A 16,857-nucleotide genomic window follows, 5' to 3' on the forward strand; every position below is an offset into this window, starting at 1 on the left:
CCCCCCGCGGCAAGCTCCGCCCTACCCGGGAGAGAACGCCGGGGAGAGTGGGTTTCCCTTCCGGAGTAACCGCCGCCCCCCCGCCCGCCGGGTTCGCTTCCGGCTCCGTCCGGGGGGCCCGTTCCTGGCGCCGCTGCCGAGGGGAGCGCGGGGCCCATGGAGCCGCGGCTGTGAGGCGCCCCCGGCCCGGGCCCGCTGCGGGAGCCGGGCGGAGGCCGGAGCCGGGAGCCGCCGGAGCCGGAGGAGATGGACAAACTGACCATCATCTCAGGATGCCTGTTCCTGGCCGCCGACATCTTCGCCATCGCCAGCCTGGCGAACCCGGACTGGATCAACACCGGCGAGTCCGCGGGTGAGGGGGGCCGGCGGCGGGGACCCGCCGGGGGGGAACACACAGGTGGCTCGGGGACCGGGGGAGGGGGCTCGGGGGCGCTCGGCGTGCGGGGCCCGAGGCGGCGGTGGGGGCCGGGGAGGCTCCCCCCGAGGGGCCGCTCCCCTTGAGGGGCCGCTCCCCCTCTCAGGCGGCGGCCGCGGGCCCTGGCGCGGTCGCGGCGGGGCCGGCGTGAGGCGCCGGGGCGAGGAAAGCCCGGGGGGCCGGCTGGCCGCCGGGCGGGAGGGGCGGCCGGGCCGGGGCCCCCCGGGGCTGCGGGGAGCTCCCGGGGTCGGCCCCCCGGCGCGGAGAAGGGCGAAGCGCCCGGTCGGAGCTGGCGGGAGCCTCCTGCCCGGGCAGAGCCGCGGGTGGTCCGCGGTGCGCCCCGGCTGCTGTCCCCGGGCGCGGCGGGGGGGGACGGGGACGGGCTCTGCGGAGCCCTGTCTCCCCAGGGGTCCTGCTGAAGCCCATAAACCCTCTTTGCGCTCTGTAGAGCCGGAGGGCGAGGGCGGCATCCTCGGCTGCGTCTCCCCTGTTCAGTCACCTTGGACAGGGAATTTAGATCAGTCTCTCTGCGTAGTTTGTGGCAGGTTTTGAATCTTTCGTACTATGCAGACGTTTCCTTTGTTGCAGGGAAGATCTTGCTTTCCTTCGTCTTTTTTTTTTTTCTTTCCAGAGTATTTCCTGCATGCTGATTTTTATCAGGTTTTAAGCCTAGGTCCCGTGTGTTTTTTATTTTAAAATCTGTCGTTGTTTTCTTTAAAAGAACAAGGGTTTGTGCATCTGTCTTTTTGCTAATGATGTAATTGTGTGAACAATTTATTTCAGCCTGTTGATAAGGACCTGCATGTTCTGATGAGTGGAGCAGGGAGAGATAAAAGGAGGAGGGCTGCTCTTTGATCTCATGTCCCAGAGAAACCCCAATCTCCTTGTCAGGAAAGGAAGCCATCCTTACTACAAACAGATGAAACTAACTTAACCACCTTTTCCTAAACTTACAATTTCCAGGCAAACCACAGGTATAGAATTTCTATGAGAAAAGGGGTCTTGGGGTAAAGGCTTCTGTCATAAATTCTTGAAGAGGATTTAAAAAAATTGTCTTAGTCTGCCTTGCGTTTTCCATGCCTAATATTTGGTGCGTGTAAGAGGATTGAACTGGTTCGAATGGAGTCGTATTTCCTTTATCCTGATGAAGTAGAGTATTAAAAACGTTGGCTATTAGGGATTGATGACTGGGCATTCCCTCTGACCAGGCTATCTCTATGGTTTCTTTGAATTGCTTCTAGTTACCTAGTCTAGAACCTGGCCTGTGCTATGTGGTCCAGAGGAGAGGAATGAGTCTCCTTCCTGAAGTGCAGCATTCAGGAACTCCCTAGATGAATTCACCGTTCCTCCTTTAGCTAATTGTGATGATCTTCCTGCCTGTGGCTACATAAAGTAGTTGGTTCTTTCATCTTACAATTCCACCCAGCAGCAGTGCTGCAGTAATGAGCCCTTCTTCAGGGGTGTAAAGTCAAATAAAATAATCTTCATTTAAATATTTAAGTATGTCATTCTTAAGTCGTGCCTCATGTTAACAGATCCTATGCAAAGTGTAAGATGTTGGATTCTCTCTGCCTGTATAGAAATGAGATAACAAAAACTATTCTGAAGAAATTGCTGATGGAAGGAAAGGTCTTTTGGGACCTAAGCACAGTCCATTACATTCTTTGTTAAAGAAAAATGTTTCCTGAAATATTATACCTAGAATTCATTAATTCTTAGTTACTTGATGGATGATTACTTAAGAATCATCTGCCATTTCTGTGCCGTACTTCTTTTACAGGTGCAAATAAGAGTTTTAATTAGGCTGGCAAACATGAGATCTGTGTGGATTTTTATGAAGGACTTCAGTAGTCAAATAATGTTTTGACAGACCTAAGCCTCTTTTTTTTTTTTTTTTTACTATATTTTGAATCTGAACAAATTGTTGACTTGATAAAATTGTAAAGGAGAGCTAGCTGTCATCTACCCTTAATGACTCTCTTGTAGATTTTTATTGATATGGGATTCAATGCACTCTGTTGTAAAGTTTCTGGTTAAAAGCAATATAAATGTATATTTCGAGTACTTAGACCTTCTAAAATGAGCCTTTTGCCCAAACTGTAAAGAAAGGAAGCATGAGGATGCCCATTGAATCAAGGACTTCCTGTAGCAAACACTGTAGTATTGAATTATGAGAGAAGTGCTTTTATGAGTGCCATTCATTATGCAGAGACTGCTGTGGAGAAGTATGGCATAGGAGGACACAGCCCTGATGGTAAACCCTGTCCCAGCTGCTAGTGAGATTCAGGCACTCTCAGCAGACTACCGTACTTGGACTACATTCAAGCCATCCAGCTTCCATATGTGCCACTAAGAAGTGGGGGTTTTTTGAAGCATCTTGCTCTCAGCTGGTAAAAGAAACTATTTATTTGCTTTACCTCTGTGTTCGATGGTTCATCTCCTATAGGAATTATTCTAGATTCTGCTTCTACAAGTCAGCCTAGTACCAAGGAGAAGGGGGAGTAATACTGTTTCTCCACTTGGCTGCTGTCCTCGGGGTTCTGAAAGGCAGCGTGGAACAGCCTGGTCTTCTCAATACTGCAGCTGTTTGAGAATTGCATAGAGCAGAAGTCTCGGCAAACCTTGGAGGGCAGCACTGCATTGGCTCATTCAGAGCTGTTTACAGCCATTAAGGTTGGGAACCTGGGCTTACGTTTCAGGAAAAAAAAAATCTGTTCTGATTTGAATGCTAAACAACATGTACATCTTGCTCCAGAGATAATGATGATTTTCTGCTAAAGTGGATAGCAAAATAAATCAGTGGCTTTAATGTTTTTCTGAAAAATCTAGCTTGTTTTTAATATTTTTTTTAAAAGGAGCTTATGTTCTGGGGAAATCGATATAGGGGAAGGGCTGATTAGTCTCCTAAATCTTACCCTTAAGTTAAGTTTTACAGTCATTTGAAAAATGTTGGCTATAAAAATTCCTCTCCAGCATTGTAATTATGAGCAAAGGATTGCAACTGAGGTCATTGAAGGTTTCAGATGCTTATCTGTCTTTAGGCTAGAGGAGCCACACCTCTGTGGATGTGGGTCCAAGTGTCCATTGGGTGCTTTTTCTTTATGCAGTTTTGTAACTTGGTTTCAGGTACTTCATACATCTTTAAGATTATAAAGGAAAGATGAAAATTAAATGGATTTTTCTTTCAGAGAGTTCTCAGTGAGGTTTAGTTCTCAAAAACAGTGGCTTCTCAGTATTCTTGCACTGACATCCTTTTCTTATCAAACTGATATTCTACGTAAGAAATAAGGAGAGAGTTGGCTTTAATTTAAGGCAATGCCTAAGTTCCCACTGATTTCAATAGTAATGAATTTTGTTCCTGTATTTCTATACTTCTGCGATCAACTTTAAAAGCTGATAGTTTTGTCTCCATATGTTCCTTTTTTTGTGTGGGAGGGCCTTTAATGATTTTGGTATTTTGTCTTCAGTAGGGAAGGAGGGAGGATAGAAGTTGCTCTAGCTTCAGCTCTCAACCCTTTTGTGGGGAAAATGGTATGAATAGTATGCACAGTTGAAATTAGACCTGTTAAAAGCTGTGCATGTTGGGGAGGGTTGACAATTTGAAATGCTTTTAGGATAAGTGAAATAATTCAAGGGGTTAATTTAATCAAATAAAATCCCCCTTCAGAAAGCTAAGCTATCGGTTTGTTTATGTGACTTAGTCATCCCTTCCTATGTAGCATGATTGTTCATTCGATTCCAATTTACAGAACAACATGTACCTTTTTTTATAGTAGTCATTAAGTTAATATGGATGTCAGAATTTAAGGCTGCTAAACTCTGATGGGTAACTTCTAAAGCAAATATTTATCGCATCCTCTTATGTTGATACATATATCACAATGGGACACACAGTATAATGTTATGGCCAGGCCACTCAGCATATGCACAGCAGTGCTGACTCGGGTGATATGAGTGTTCGGCAGACCTTCCAATTTCATCTTGCATCTGTGACATAAGCATCAAGGTCACTTATGTCAGGAATTATACTTTTCATTTAAACTGCCTTCTGTACCATGCTGTGCAGTAACAGTATGATGGTACATTGTGAATCTACAACATGCCACTTACTTTAAATTGTCTGTCTTGTTTACAAATGCTGCCTTTCCATGTATCTTCCAAAGTATTATGTGTAGTTCTTGGTTTTGCGTACTCAGTTGCTTTTTTATTTGTGAAGTATGATTCCAGATTCAGTGGTATGTATGGTCTTTATAGAAGAGCCAGCTATACCCAGCAGGCCATCCCTCCTGAGGCAGTTAACTCCCTGCTCATGTGAAATAAGCTGTCTAGTACTAAGTGGCAAATTACTGCTATTCAGTGTTATTCCTCTGCACGTGATAGCTCTTCCTGAGGAATTTAGCTCCACAGTTCCAACAGGAGCTCTAGCTTTGTTGGGATCAGCTTAATGAATTATCACAGGTGATATGACCAAGCAGTGATTCCTGGCTCTTGCTGAGTTTGAGACCACATTGCCACTGAAATATTTTTCTCTACTTGGAGCACTGACTGTACATGGAATAAACTCAAGACCACATGAAGGTACTTGAATGAACCAGTATTTCTAAATAGAATAGAGTAGATGATAGAATAAATAAAGCATTAACAACTTAAGAGGGTGTAAACTTGAGTTCCAGCTAGCACTGTTGTTCTAAATGCAGTTGTCTGCTCAGAAAGTAGTGATACGTAAAAATCAGTATGGCACATTACCGCTTATTTCTGCCCTTTAGGGCCTGTGCTGAGAAACTGTTAATGTACAGTGGTCCTCTGTGGAGGAATTGTGGTATAGGGCAATCATTGTGCTGAAGTAGATAGTGTTTTGGTTTGTTTCTTTGATGTATGGGTAGTTGGCTTTTCAAAAACTGTCCATAAAAAGATTCTGGTGATCGTTTGTTAAGCATCTTGCAGTATACTCAAAACACAGCATGCTTCTCCCAGTTCTTTTCAGCAGAGAATGATGGGATATGATAGGAAGCAATTCTACAACATTACTTTTTCCTAATTTTTTTTATACTCTATCATGTAGTGACTGTGACAGGAGAAGTTATTTGCCCTTTCATGAACCTGTTTGGATTGCATGCTGAGAATTAAAAAAAAAAAAAAAAGGGGGGGGGGGGAGGGGGGTGATGATGATACAGAGAATGGAAAATTATGTGCCATTATGCCCTAGAAAGAAGTGACTGCTGAAAAGCAGTCTCTAAAGCCATCTGAACATCAGAGTGTTAAAATTAGGTTCTGCAACATAATTTCTAGGAAAACACTTTCCTTTTGGTAGATGCTCCCATGTGCATGAGCAAGAAGGGAAAGGTAGTGTTCTGTGATACGTTGCTGATCTGGACAATGAGGTGATTAGGACTTGCTGTAAGATGCAGGCACTGCTAACAGTACTTGCATTTTAGAGCTGTTGACGGTGTCTTAAAAACAACAGTACAAAAGCCAAATAAGAACTAGTAAGGACTGGCAAAGAATCTAAACCCCATATAATCTGAATACTCGAACAAGAGCAGTCTGTTAATAGGTGTGCCTGGACTGGGAGCATCAGTGCCATCTTTAAAATGAACATTTCCATTCCACTTCGTGACTGTAGATGTCTCTCAAGTGGATGTAAAAATCTTGACAAAGCAGAGTGTTTGAATTGTGCTTGGGTACTGTAATTGACCAGGCCTTAAGGCACAGAAAAATTAATAGTAAGGCATTGTTGTAATGAATTAATTTTGTGCTTGCCCAATCACTCAACATTTAAACATATGGAACTATTTTATATGTAGGAAGAATCTCATGAAAGAGAACTGTGTCAGCCTGGTTATTTGAGCCTGCCAGAGCAGAGATGAGAGAGCCAATTGTTTTTGTCCATAGAGGAACTGATGTTTTACATCTGCTTTTTAACAAATACAAATTAATACTGTTTCTGTTAGGTGAATGTTTTGTTTTCTCTTTAGTGTGCGGAGGAAGTTTGCCTCCCACCAAATCCTGTTGAATCCCTCATTCTTTAATTAGTGTTAAAGAACTAGATAAGAAATACCTGATTATAGAGTACGGATCTGGCAGCCAGTAACTTTTATTTACCTTTCAAATCTAGCATCTGGCACGACTGACTTCAGATGTTGGAAAGTTACTGTGGTAGTACCTCAGTTTCTTCCTCTGTAAAATAGAGGTGGTGTCTTTATCACAGGAACTTCTGTTGGCATTAGCAGCAAAGCTTTAATTTGATGATTTTTTTTAACCTTTGTTTCCTATCACAGTTTTATTCTAATAAACAGAGGAAAAAAAAAATCTAAGAATAACAGGTATTTCATTTGTCTTTTCTGATCGTAGGTGTTTTTGCTAAAGTGCTTGAGTTACAGGTATTTGGAATAACTTTTTTTTCTTTAAAATATTTACTTCGTAGCGGTATGTACAGTTACTATAGAACTAAATTATATGCAGTATGTGCAGATACAGATTTGTTTTCTCTCTATCCTATGCTTTACTCCAGAAGTATGTAGTTGTAAATCTGCTTTATAGACAGTACATACTGCGGGAAAGGTACCTTGTTGAGATGACAGCTTTGTGTCTTCAGGAGCTATCTGTGTTTCACTAATAGCGATGATTTTTTTAAATCAACTTAGAGCTGATTTTAGGTGTGTGTATTACATTTATTGCCACAATACGTCACTGAGATTAACACAAGAGTGTCTTAAATATATGAACTTTAAAAGTAAGGGTTTAGTAATATGTACTGCAAAACCAAAGATTTAAAACTGTCTGGGAAAAAAAAAAAAAAAAAGGAATCCTGTTAGTGACCTAGGCTTATTAAAAACATTTGTATCATTTAGTTTCCAGCCAGCACTTACATGTGAGCAACATTATGTAAACTCCATTTGTACTTTTGCCAAGGCAAAGAAGATCAGTAGGTCAAACTTTTAAGCTTGACCTACTTTTTTACAGGTACCTCACAACAGCTCAACTTTTTCCTACTTATTTTCTTGCTAGTGTTGAAACAAAGTAGAGAGAACTAACTTTTCTTGTCTGCTGCAATACAGCTGCAGTATGTAGGATTTTAATCTGAAGCAGGAGTTCTCTGCCTAGTTCTTGAATCCTTTTCCAGCAATGGTTGATACCTGTGTATTTCAGAAGAAGGTAACTAAAGTGAGTCATGGATGAGGAGGAATATTGACATTTGAAGAGGTTAAATGCTGCTATCTATTTTAAAATCAAATACAAAATGATGTTTGTAGTATGGTGTAACAAATACAATATGGAGGTGATTTTTATTTCTTGTACAAAGTAATTTGGGAAAATTATATGTTGTTATAAATCTATAGTTTATACAATTTTAAATGAAACAATTTCTTATTACATAATTAAACCTGTTATAATTTACAGTGTCTACAAATTTAGTGATGGACAGAGCTGGTTTTTGGTTTTTTTTTTATTGAGGACTATATGCAGGAAAAAAGTTCTGTGGTAATTTTGCAGCAATCCCCTTATGTGTGCTCCAGCTGCTTTGCTCAATCTCATTTTTCTTCCCCAAGCCTCTGACTGATGGAGATATACACAGACCTGAAAAACTGGAGATATGGCCAAGAGGAGGATCTCTGCAGGGTACATGTCTATTTTAAGGAGAGGGGAAACAAGCTAGAGCATTTGACTGGCAAAGCACTTATATTGGCCTAATTCCATAAGAATCTATATGGAATTAACAGTCAGAGGTCATATCCTTTCTGAGGGTGAAGCTTTTGGTTTCTTCCTATTATATTTGATTTCCTATTTGATATATTATCTTGTATATGCTTTTTCAATTTTGTAAATAGAGTTGATTACAAGAGTTTGGTCTCTCTTGGGTACTTTAGGAAACAGTCTGATTGTGATGGTTTGTCTGCAGGATGAGCTAATGAAGTATGAAACACTAGCTGCTAAGAGTTAGAGGTTCAAAATTCCACAGAGTATGTAGAGTCTAGTTCCTCTCTTTGAGCAAAACATACTCAGTCTATTATGTCTGGGTCCTTGGGATGAACTAAAATGCTCCCTTGTGAAGGCATCAAATGCCTCCCAGGGTTTTACTGCAGCATCAGAAGCCAGCATTTCCTATCCATGCAACGTAGTGTGATAAGCAACAGCTGGCTGCTACCCAAGAGCCTCATGGTAGCTGCAGTTCTGTGCCATAAATTACAAAGCACTTTGGGATTATTAAGCATGACAGTCTCTCAAGGTGTAATGATTAATAACCCACTTAGATGTTTAAATATTTGTCCAGTTGAAGACAGTTCACGTTAGGCCTTGAACTTGACCAATTGTTTGTGCAGTTTGGACACTGCATTAGTAGGGCTGAGCTGTCTCTGTGCTTGGTACATCCAAGAATTTAATAATCAAATGACAGTGTTCATAGGCAGTAAAGTCAAGTAGTTTACTTTTGTAGCGCTCATCATTGAGCTAACTTCCCAGTTTATAGTTTTGCAGTTCTTGCTCCTGGATTTCCTGTTCTCTTGCTCTCCAGTCATTGTCCAGGTTATTCTTGCCTTGTTTCCACTTCTCTTGCTGTGACTGCTTCCAGCTATTGGCACAGCAATGTAATCTGAAATTTAGTTGTATTTTAATGAATAGGTATGGAATCGGAGTAAGAGAGAATCGGACACCTGATTGTTCAGTGTGCCTCAGAACTGCTTTGCTGTGAATACTTCAAAAGAGCAGCTTTGAATCTAGATTCTTTCTACACTTCTCAAATTGATGACATATACTAATGTTATTAGGATATCTCAGTGAAACTGCTTGCTTTCTGCAATAAAATCTTTGTATACATCTGAAATGGGATGGATCCTGACCTCCGTGATAGGCAGGGCAAATGTACAAGTAAGGGGGAATGGTTTTATCTGTAACTTTATCAGTATGAGCTTAATGCGTCAAACATACCCAACTTTTAATTGTAATGTCTATACCAAAACAAAGTGAAGAAAACTGATAAGAGGTTGTGATGGACCTCAAGTTTCTTGAAGGTTGACTTTTGTGTAGAAGGTGATTTGTTAGACTTGAAATTTGCTTTAATGTTCAGTCTTCTCTGTACAAAACAGAGATATTATAAATTGAAGCATTAAGAGATGCCTTTTCTTAAGCATAGACAGTGACCAACAGTATTCCCACAGTCAGTGGAAGTGTCAGCTCCAGAACTGCCACAGTGGAAGATTCTGATCTCCTTTCTTGTAGAGGAGAAAATGCAGTACATCATCTGTGCTTGTTGATGTGAGGAGGGTTGTAGGCATTGCATGCTGTTGGGGAAGAGAAGTCACAGGGGTGAAGAAAGAACTTTTTTTTTTCCTTAGGTTGAATTCCATTCTAAAACTAATTATGCACCTAAATTCATGTGTTAATGATGTAGTTATCCATTGTGGAAACTCATGTGGGAAGAAGCATGTTTCACTTTGTTTTTTAAACCTACACTTAATTCAATTTAAAAACTATGCAACAAGATTGTACAGGAAACCTGAAAAGATTGAATGGCCAAGAATTTCTAATGTGGTCTCGTAAATTCTTTCAGTGGAATATTATTGGGTCACTCAGCAATTACAAGAAGCACCCTGAAGGTTAATACATGAAAAATGGTGAAATAAAGAGAGTAAAGGCTAGAAGTAGTAGTTGCTGTTTTACAAACAGAAGTCTGTTGACTTATGCCCAATGTAATCTGAAGTAAATGCTCTCTGTAAGTATATGTTCACTAAGATGAAGTTGGCGATAAAGACAGAGCATTTCTTGGCTGTTTATATTGAATCTAAAATTAGAAAGAATTCTGTTTCAGAATGTCAGTATAACAACTGTATAAACATATGTTAACAGATATGCTCTTCAGAGCACTATATAACATCTGATTGCTTTTTAAGAATAGTCCCACTTGTTCAGAAAGGACTGAGCCCTCCTGTTAAGATAAAGTCGTATTTTATTTCAGTAAAGTGCAAATTTAACTGTTCAGGAGTGGTCTGTCTTATTCTAGCCAAAAAAAAGGCTCTAGTCTATTTTTGTAGATGCTGATTTGTGATAAGGGAGGAAGTGTTATCACCGCACAGACAGCACCTGTTAATTGCCTAAATAATTCAGGCTTAAATTATGCAGGCTTCTAAAACAAGGACTTGCCCTGGTGTCGTGGTTTAACCCCAGCCAACAACTAAGTACTGCACAGCCACTTGCTCACTCCCCCCCCACAGTGGGATGGGGGAGAGAGAATCGGAAGGGTAAAACTGAGAAAACTCATGGGTTGAGATAAAGACAGTTTAATAGGTAAAGCAGAAGCAGTGCAGGCAAACAAAGCAAAACAAGGAATTCATTCACTTCTTCCCATCAGCAGGCAGGTGTTCAGCCATCTCCAGGAAGGCAGGGCTCCATCATGCATAATGGTTCCTTGGGAAGACAAATGCCATCGCTCCAAACGTCCCCCCCTTCCTTCTCTTTCCCCCAGCTTTATATGCCGAGCATGACCTCACATGGTCTGGAATATCCCTTTGGTCAGTTGGGGTCAGCTGTCCCGGCTGTGTCCCCTCCAACTCCTTGTGCCCCCCCAGTCTCCTCGCTGGTGGGATGGGGTGGGGTGAGGAGCAGAAAAGGCCTTGACTCTGTGTGAGCACTGCTCAGCAGTAACTAAAACATCCCTGTCTTACCGACACTGTTTTCAGCACAAATCCAAAACATAGCCCCATACTAGCTCCTGTGAAGAAAACTAACTCTATCCCAGCCAAAACCTGCACACCTAGCAAAAGGCTTAAGAAAATAGAACTTCAGGATAAATCCTGATTATGCTCCCTGCCTTCCTATTTTTCTTTTAGTGGTTTTGTTGTGGTGGGAACTAGTACATGCTTGAATTTGAGAATTACTACTGAAGAAGAAGGTTGGGTGGTTTGTTTTGTTTTTCTAATTTGCCTGAAAAGTTGAAGTTACCTTTTATACTGAGGGGTCTTAAAATATTAACCAGCCAGGAAACTGTGCTGGCTGTCCTTGAGGACGGATTGTATGTAGTTAAGCTATACGTCAGTCTGTCTTTCAGCACATGAAGCGTTACTTATACAGAATAAATTCTTTGTTGGCCCGGTACCTAATCTCTATGTAAAGTGCAGTTTAACCTGTATTGCCAGTTGTTACAAGCATGTCATACACAGCTTTGGCAACAGTTAAAAAGTGCCTTTAGGAATAAAAACTAATGTTAGGTTTTATTCTACTTGAAATATTACTCTAGTTGCAATGAAATATGTCTTGGGACTTTCAGGTGCCATTCTTCAATTGACAAAGGTGCCTTATGGAATAAAGCATGTCTAGTAGATGTAGATAGTATCTTTTATATCCCCAGTTAGTGGAGTGGGGGAAACTTACGTGTCCAAGGAAGGGCTTGCAAGACCAGAAATGTGCTTAATCTTTCCAATTATTCTAGTTGTTCTAAGAAAAGGTATTACTTCTACCTGCAAACTTCCGTTCTCATGTCCTCATTGCTATAAATACAATCCTGCCATCAGTTACATGATTTAAAGAAATTGCTGCCAGATTGTTAGCACACTTTATTTGCTTTTTAAATATTTTTTCTTTATTTAGTAGGTCTGCTGTACTTTTGGGCAGTCTGGGCCTAAAATTTGCTTTCAGCAGTGGACCAGGAGAAAGTTAGGCTCAGCTGTAAGAAAGCATTCAAGCACATAAGGTATATTTAGGCTGAGTGTTTGCAGAGCAGACACCTAAAATTTGCAGATATGTTTCTAACCATATAAATGCCAAAACACATTTCAACACTTCTCTTTTCACCTTACGCCACTGGGTGATTCATAAGGCCGTGGAAGAGCCAGATCAGTGGGTGTCCTTGGCCCGTGTCTGACACAAGCCGAGATCAGCTCAAAGCACAACAGTTAACAGCTGACAGAGGAAGATGATCCTTATTCCTCCTGAATTTCATTTGATAAAATGTACAAGCAATCTTGAGGACAGGGCCAGACTCTGAATTTTCTCCCTACCCTTGAACGCCCTTGTCACTAGGCTGGAGAAATTGCTTTAGACTGTAACCAGGAAGGTTGACAGATATTTCATCTTCAGGAATGGAGAACAACAGGATTCTTTACTCGGTGTGATTTGGGGGTTTTGGTGTATCTGTTCTGATCAGCTTGGACATCTATTCAGTTTGAAACACAACTGACTTGGTGAAATGGTGTTTTTAGATATGCAGGAGTTAAAAATGGAGAGTTCAGAAGTCCAGTTATTGCCAGCCTGTGAACAGACCACCTTATAAGACACTTAATGTGGGAAGTGATCCACTGAACTGTGAAGATCCAGAATTTCTGTGTTCTAGCTGGTTATGTTGTGTTCATACCACGTGGCAAATTCTGGTGCTGCAATTACTGACCCAGCCTGGTCACCTCGCATCACTGGCTGCTGTAGATGATGGCCAGCCTCAAAGAGCCTGCATGTCAACCATATGATTGTGAAGTGATTAGTGGACCATTTCTGAGAAGGCTGGGATAGAGTTGTGTGGTGTATTGGAGAAGGAGGTATCATTTTACAACTCTGAAGCCAAATATAACTCTGTTAAAAAGAACACAAGCTCATCAGATGTTAAAGGGCAGAACAGCTGTAGGTGTCATAGCTTCTGGCTTTCAGCTGAACATACAGCATAAAGCTGGTGTAGCTGACTAGAAAAATCACTTTTAAATATTGACACTGCCTTTGATCTTCTTTTAGGCAGTGAATTTTGTCAACTTTGAGTAGCTCTATTTTGGTTGAGGGAAAAACGGAAGTAACTATGGATTTTTTTGTTTTTTAAGCTAAATGTAAAAAAAACCAACCCAACAAAACAAAACTTCAAACATTAAGTTCTTTCTTTTTTCCAGGCCCTTGCCACTTCAGAAACTGTAAAGATTCTAGTCGCTGACAACATTATCCTATTGTGAAAATGCTTGTAGTGTCAGAAAAACAACCAGAAGGATGCAACTTTAATTAGAGATCCTGTTTACCAACATTTAATTAATGCTGTCTTCTGAAATGGAAAAGAATACCTTCAGCATGGGCAGATTTCTTGGCTCCGATATGTGAGAACACACAGAGCCTTTGTTATGTCCTCAGGAGAGCTGTTCCTGCATTGTTGCCTGAGGATAGCTCTTTCAGTGTGTGGTGGTCCATCTCTTTTTTTAAAAAAAAAAAAAAAGAGAGAGAGAGAACAAAACCCAAATATTAAATAAAACCCCACACCAATACACAAGCAGCATGGCATTGAAATTTGTATGTTGGAATTCAGAAATAAACTTGGTTTTTATTGGTCCAAATGTCTGCAATTTAAACATTGCTTCCAATTTATATATCATAATGATTGTCATCTGTAGTAATAAACTTTTCTAAGTTATAAGGATCTTTCCCAATAGCTGGCCTGTGATTTTTTTTTTTTTTTTTTTTTTTCCTCTTTGGGTGTGGGAGGAGGGAGGGATAAGACTGTGTGGTTTTTGTTGGAGGGGGTATTTGGTTTGAATTAGGCATGATACAAACACTGAATTGAAAACTTTTGCGAGAACTCAAGCACCAGATGGTCTTCAGCAGCAAGGCAGGCTTGTCTGCTAATATACCACAACTCTTTTAACATTGAGTTTAGACTTAAAAAATGAGAATTCTTCTGTTTAAAAGCCAGTAAGCTTCGGAGTTCTAAAGAGTGCCAAAATGGTACCTCATAAATTAAATTCTCTGGACGTTAGATTGTTAAATAGAATTCAGTTTGTAGGTTCCTCATAGGTAGCATAAGCTGGGTTTGAAGCTAGGGATGTTACCTAACCTACTGTTGCCAATATGAGTATTTCTAAGAAAGGCACTTAGTTCCTGAAACAAGGAAACACCTTTACATCTCTAGAGCAAGAAGGAAGGTGCATTTCAAAGTTGGTTTGAAAGGGAGTGTTCTGATTTCAGAGAAGGGAATAAATGGAGAAGAGAAATAGCAGCTTGTATAATAACGTGCTCTATCTTGCAATATTGTCTTGAATTGCTCTTAAAAGATACACTCTAGAGATAGCAAGGACTTTGCAAGTAAACCTAGGTCTTTATTAAAACTGATCTTTTAACATTGTATAAATACTTTTTAGGTGTTTGTTTCATACCAATAAATATGAATTGATCTTCCATCTAGTCTGCTTCACAGTGAGACACTCCAGAGCTTTTCCTCCAAGGTTACAATACCTATTAGATGATTTGAGAGACAAATCGGAGTGAATGCCAAAACCAAGATGGCATACAAAGGACAGGAAAGATAATTCATAATCCCTTTGTTTTGAACTCCTGTGTTCTGTGCCTTTGCAGTTAATCCTCTGTTATTCTTTTAAGTCTTCCCCTAGATCATCCTTTAACATTCATAAATCTTACTTTAAGTCTGAACTTGGTTGCCTCTTAATCTACTAACTGAACAACATACTGGAACATCCGCAATAAAAGAATCAATCTGTCGTGCCACATCCTGAATACTGTACTTGCAGGGTAACCTCGAAGTTATTTTAGTGACCTAAGTGCTAAAGAGCATCTATTTAAACTACCCCCATCCTTTAAAAAAGAAGTAATTATTTATGTAAGAACAGTAACAGATATGGTATTCTCATACTTGATTGGAAACTGGCAGTTGATCCTATCTTATATTTTGATCCTTTTATATAGTCTGTGTAGTTATTTAGGTATAATCCAGTTATTGTATTGTCCTACAACAGTGACCTAAGAAAAAAAGTGGAGGAAAGGGTGTTCGACTTGATTATGGTTACTTAGCTGCAGTTAATTATGTGTATGTGCTATTTTACAAAATGTTCCGATATGACATTATTTGAGGCTGTAAACATTTTTAAATTGCTTTAATGGGTCAATGGCTGAAAATTTAGGTGAGGACTGACTATGTTTCCTTTTACAAGGCTATAATTCTGAGCAGCTGTAGATACAAAAAAATTCTATGAGCTGTGCATGTGTGTGTCATTCAGTGCGACCTTACATACAGAGACCCTGTGATTCTGTTTAACTGTTACAACATGGACCATGCCTTTTAGAATCAAGAGGTCTTTCCCAGCATTGTTAATCCTTTTTTCCTCCCCGGTTTTAAAGTGCTTTGCAAACCAGCAGGATACTGTATCTTTTTCCTTTTCACACCAGAGTTGGTGCATATCCTGCAAAAGCATAGCTTTTTCCCTAACCTTCTGCATTGCTTACTCTAAGCATGACAAAGCTCCTCATAAGAGAGAGTATGGGGCCTGATTTCTGGTTGAGTTTTACCCTGGAATAAGTAGAACTAACTATGTGCACCCTTGAGTATGTCGCAGGCTATGGTACGGGAGGATCAGCAGTGTCAGTTCCCTGGATTTTGGGAAAGGCAGAAGGGAGAGTACTCTGTTTCCAAGGAACTAATACCTGGAATTTAGAATTAACAGAAACTTTCCCCAAAACAAAATACATATAAATAAACCTAAATAAGTCATTCTTTCTTCCCCCTTTGTATAGTAACATCACTTAAAGTGCTCATTGTGGGAAAATAAATTCCATATGTAAGACTGGGAAACATCCCACTTAAACTGCCAAATTCCTTGGATGACTTTGAAAAATTTTCTTCTTGGAAATACCTCCTCCTTGTTTGCTGTTACAGGCAGTTGCATTGAAACTATTCTTACCATGCTCTGTTGTTTGTTCCTCTCAGGAATTCCTTGGTTATGTTTCACTCACTTTGAAAGTGGTCTTCTGTCAGAGAGGCTTGGTCGCAGGCAAGGAGCAGCAGACATATTAAAGGCAAGGTGGCCGAAGTCAACTTGATGGTTATCCTTAATGTTGGTACAAGGAATTAGTCTGCCATGACGAAATCATTGCATTCTCTTTAGACCTTTAAAGTTTCCACTTGGATTTGGTAGCAAGCTATAGCTGTGCACTAGTCAGCTGCAGCCTGTTCCTCCTCTTAGATGGACCTAGACCTTTTTCCATTCAAGTTTATTAATTGGATAGAACTTAGAAACTTTCCAAGAACAACTTCATTTCCTCTTGGTCTTGTCTGTGGCCCAATAATTATTACAGCGAATGGTTTAACTGAGCTGCCCTTATTTTACATATGTTGTTCTCTGGCATGTGACTGTTACCTAACCAGCAGCAATGAATGTTTTAGTGTGCCCAAATAACGTAGCTCCATGCACTGTGCTCATTACTAAAACATAAAATTTATCAGTGTCCTTGCCACATTGGCGGTGCTCTAAGATTTACGTCACCAGCACCTCATTAGGAACTCTGTAAACTGTGCTCTTCACTTTGCAAAGATGGTTTAACAAGTCCACAGTACACTAAAGAAAAGTATCTTGTTTGAGCAGAAATTGTCTGGCAGTCACAACTGGCGTTTCTAGCAGAACCACGCCATCTCATCAGGACAGAGAGGGAGGGATGGTGGGTGGGCTGTCTGGGAGCAGCTGGAGGTTTTAACCTCC

The 16,857-nt window shown here is 40.6% G+C and overlaps 1 protein-coding gene across 2 annotated transcripts in view; it reads left to right on the forward strand.

Annotated features, from left to right (window-relative positions):
- Positions 1-81: 81 nt before the first annotated feature.
- Positions 82-16,857, forward strand: part of MOSMO (modulator of smoothened) — a 33,215-nt gene continuing 16,439 nt past the window's right edge. For both annotated transcript variants that reach the window (XM_049791461.1, XM_049791462.1), the window contains exon 1: positions 82-352. In XM_049791461.1, coding sequence (XP_049647418.1) covers positions 247-352 — 106 coding nt within the window. In that variant the 5' untranslated portion in view covers positions 82-246. The remainder of the gene's footprint in view (positions 353-16,857) is intronic.

The sequence above is a fragment of the Accipiter gentilis genome, chromosome 33 (assembly GCF_929443795.1).
Source record: "Accipiter gentilis chromosome 33, bAccGen1.1, whole genome shotgun sequence".
NCBI lineage: Eukaryota > Metazoa > Chordata > Aves > Accipitriformes > Accipitridae > Astur > Astur gentilis.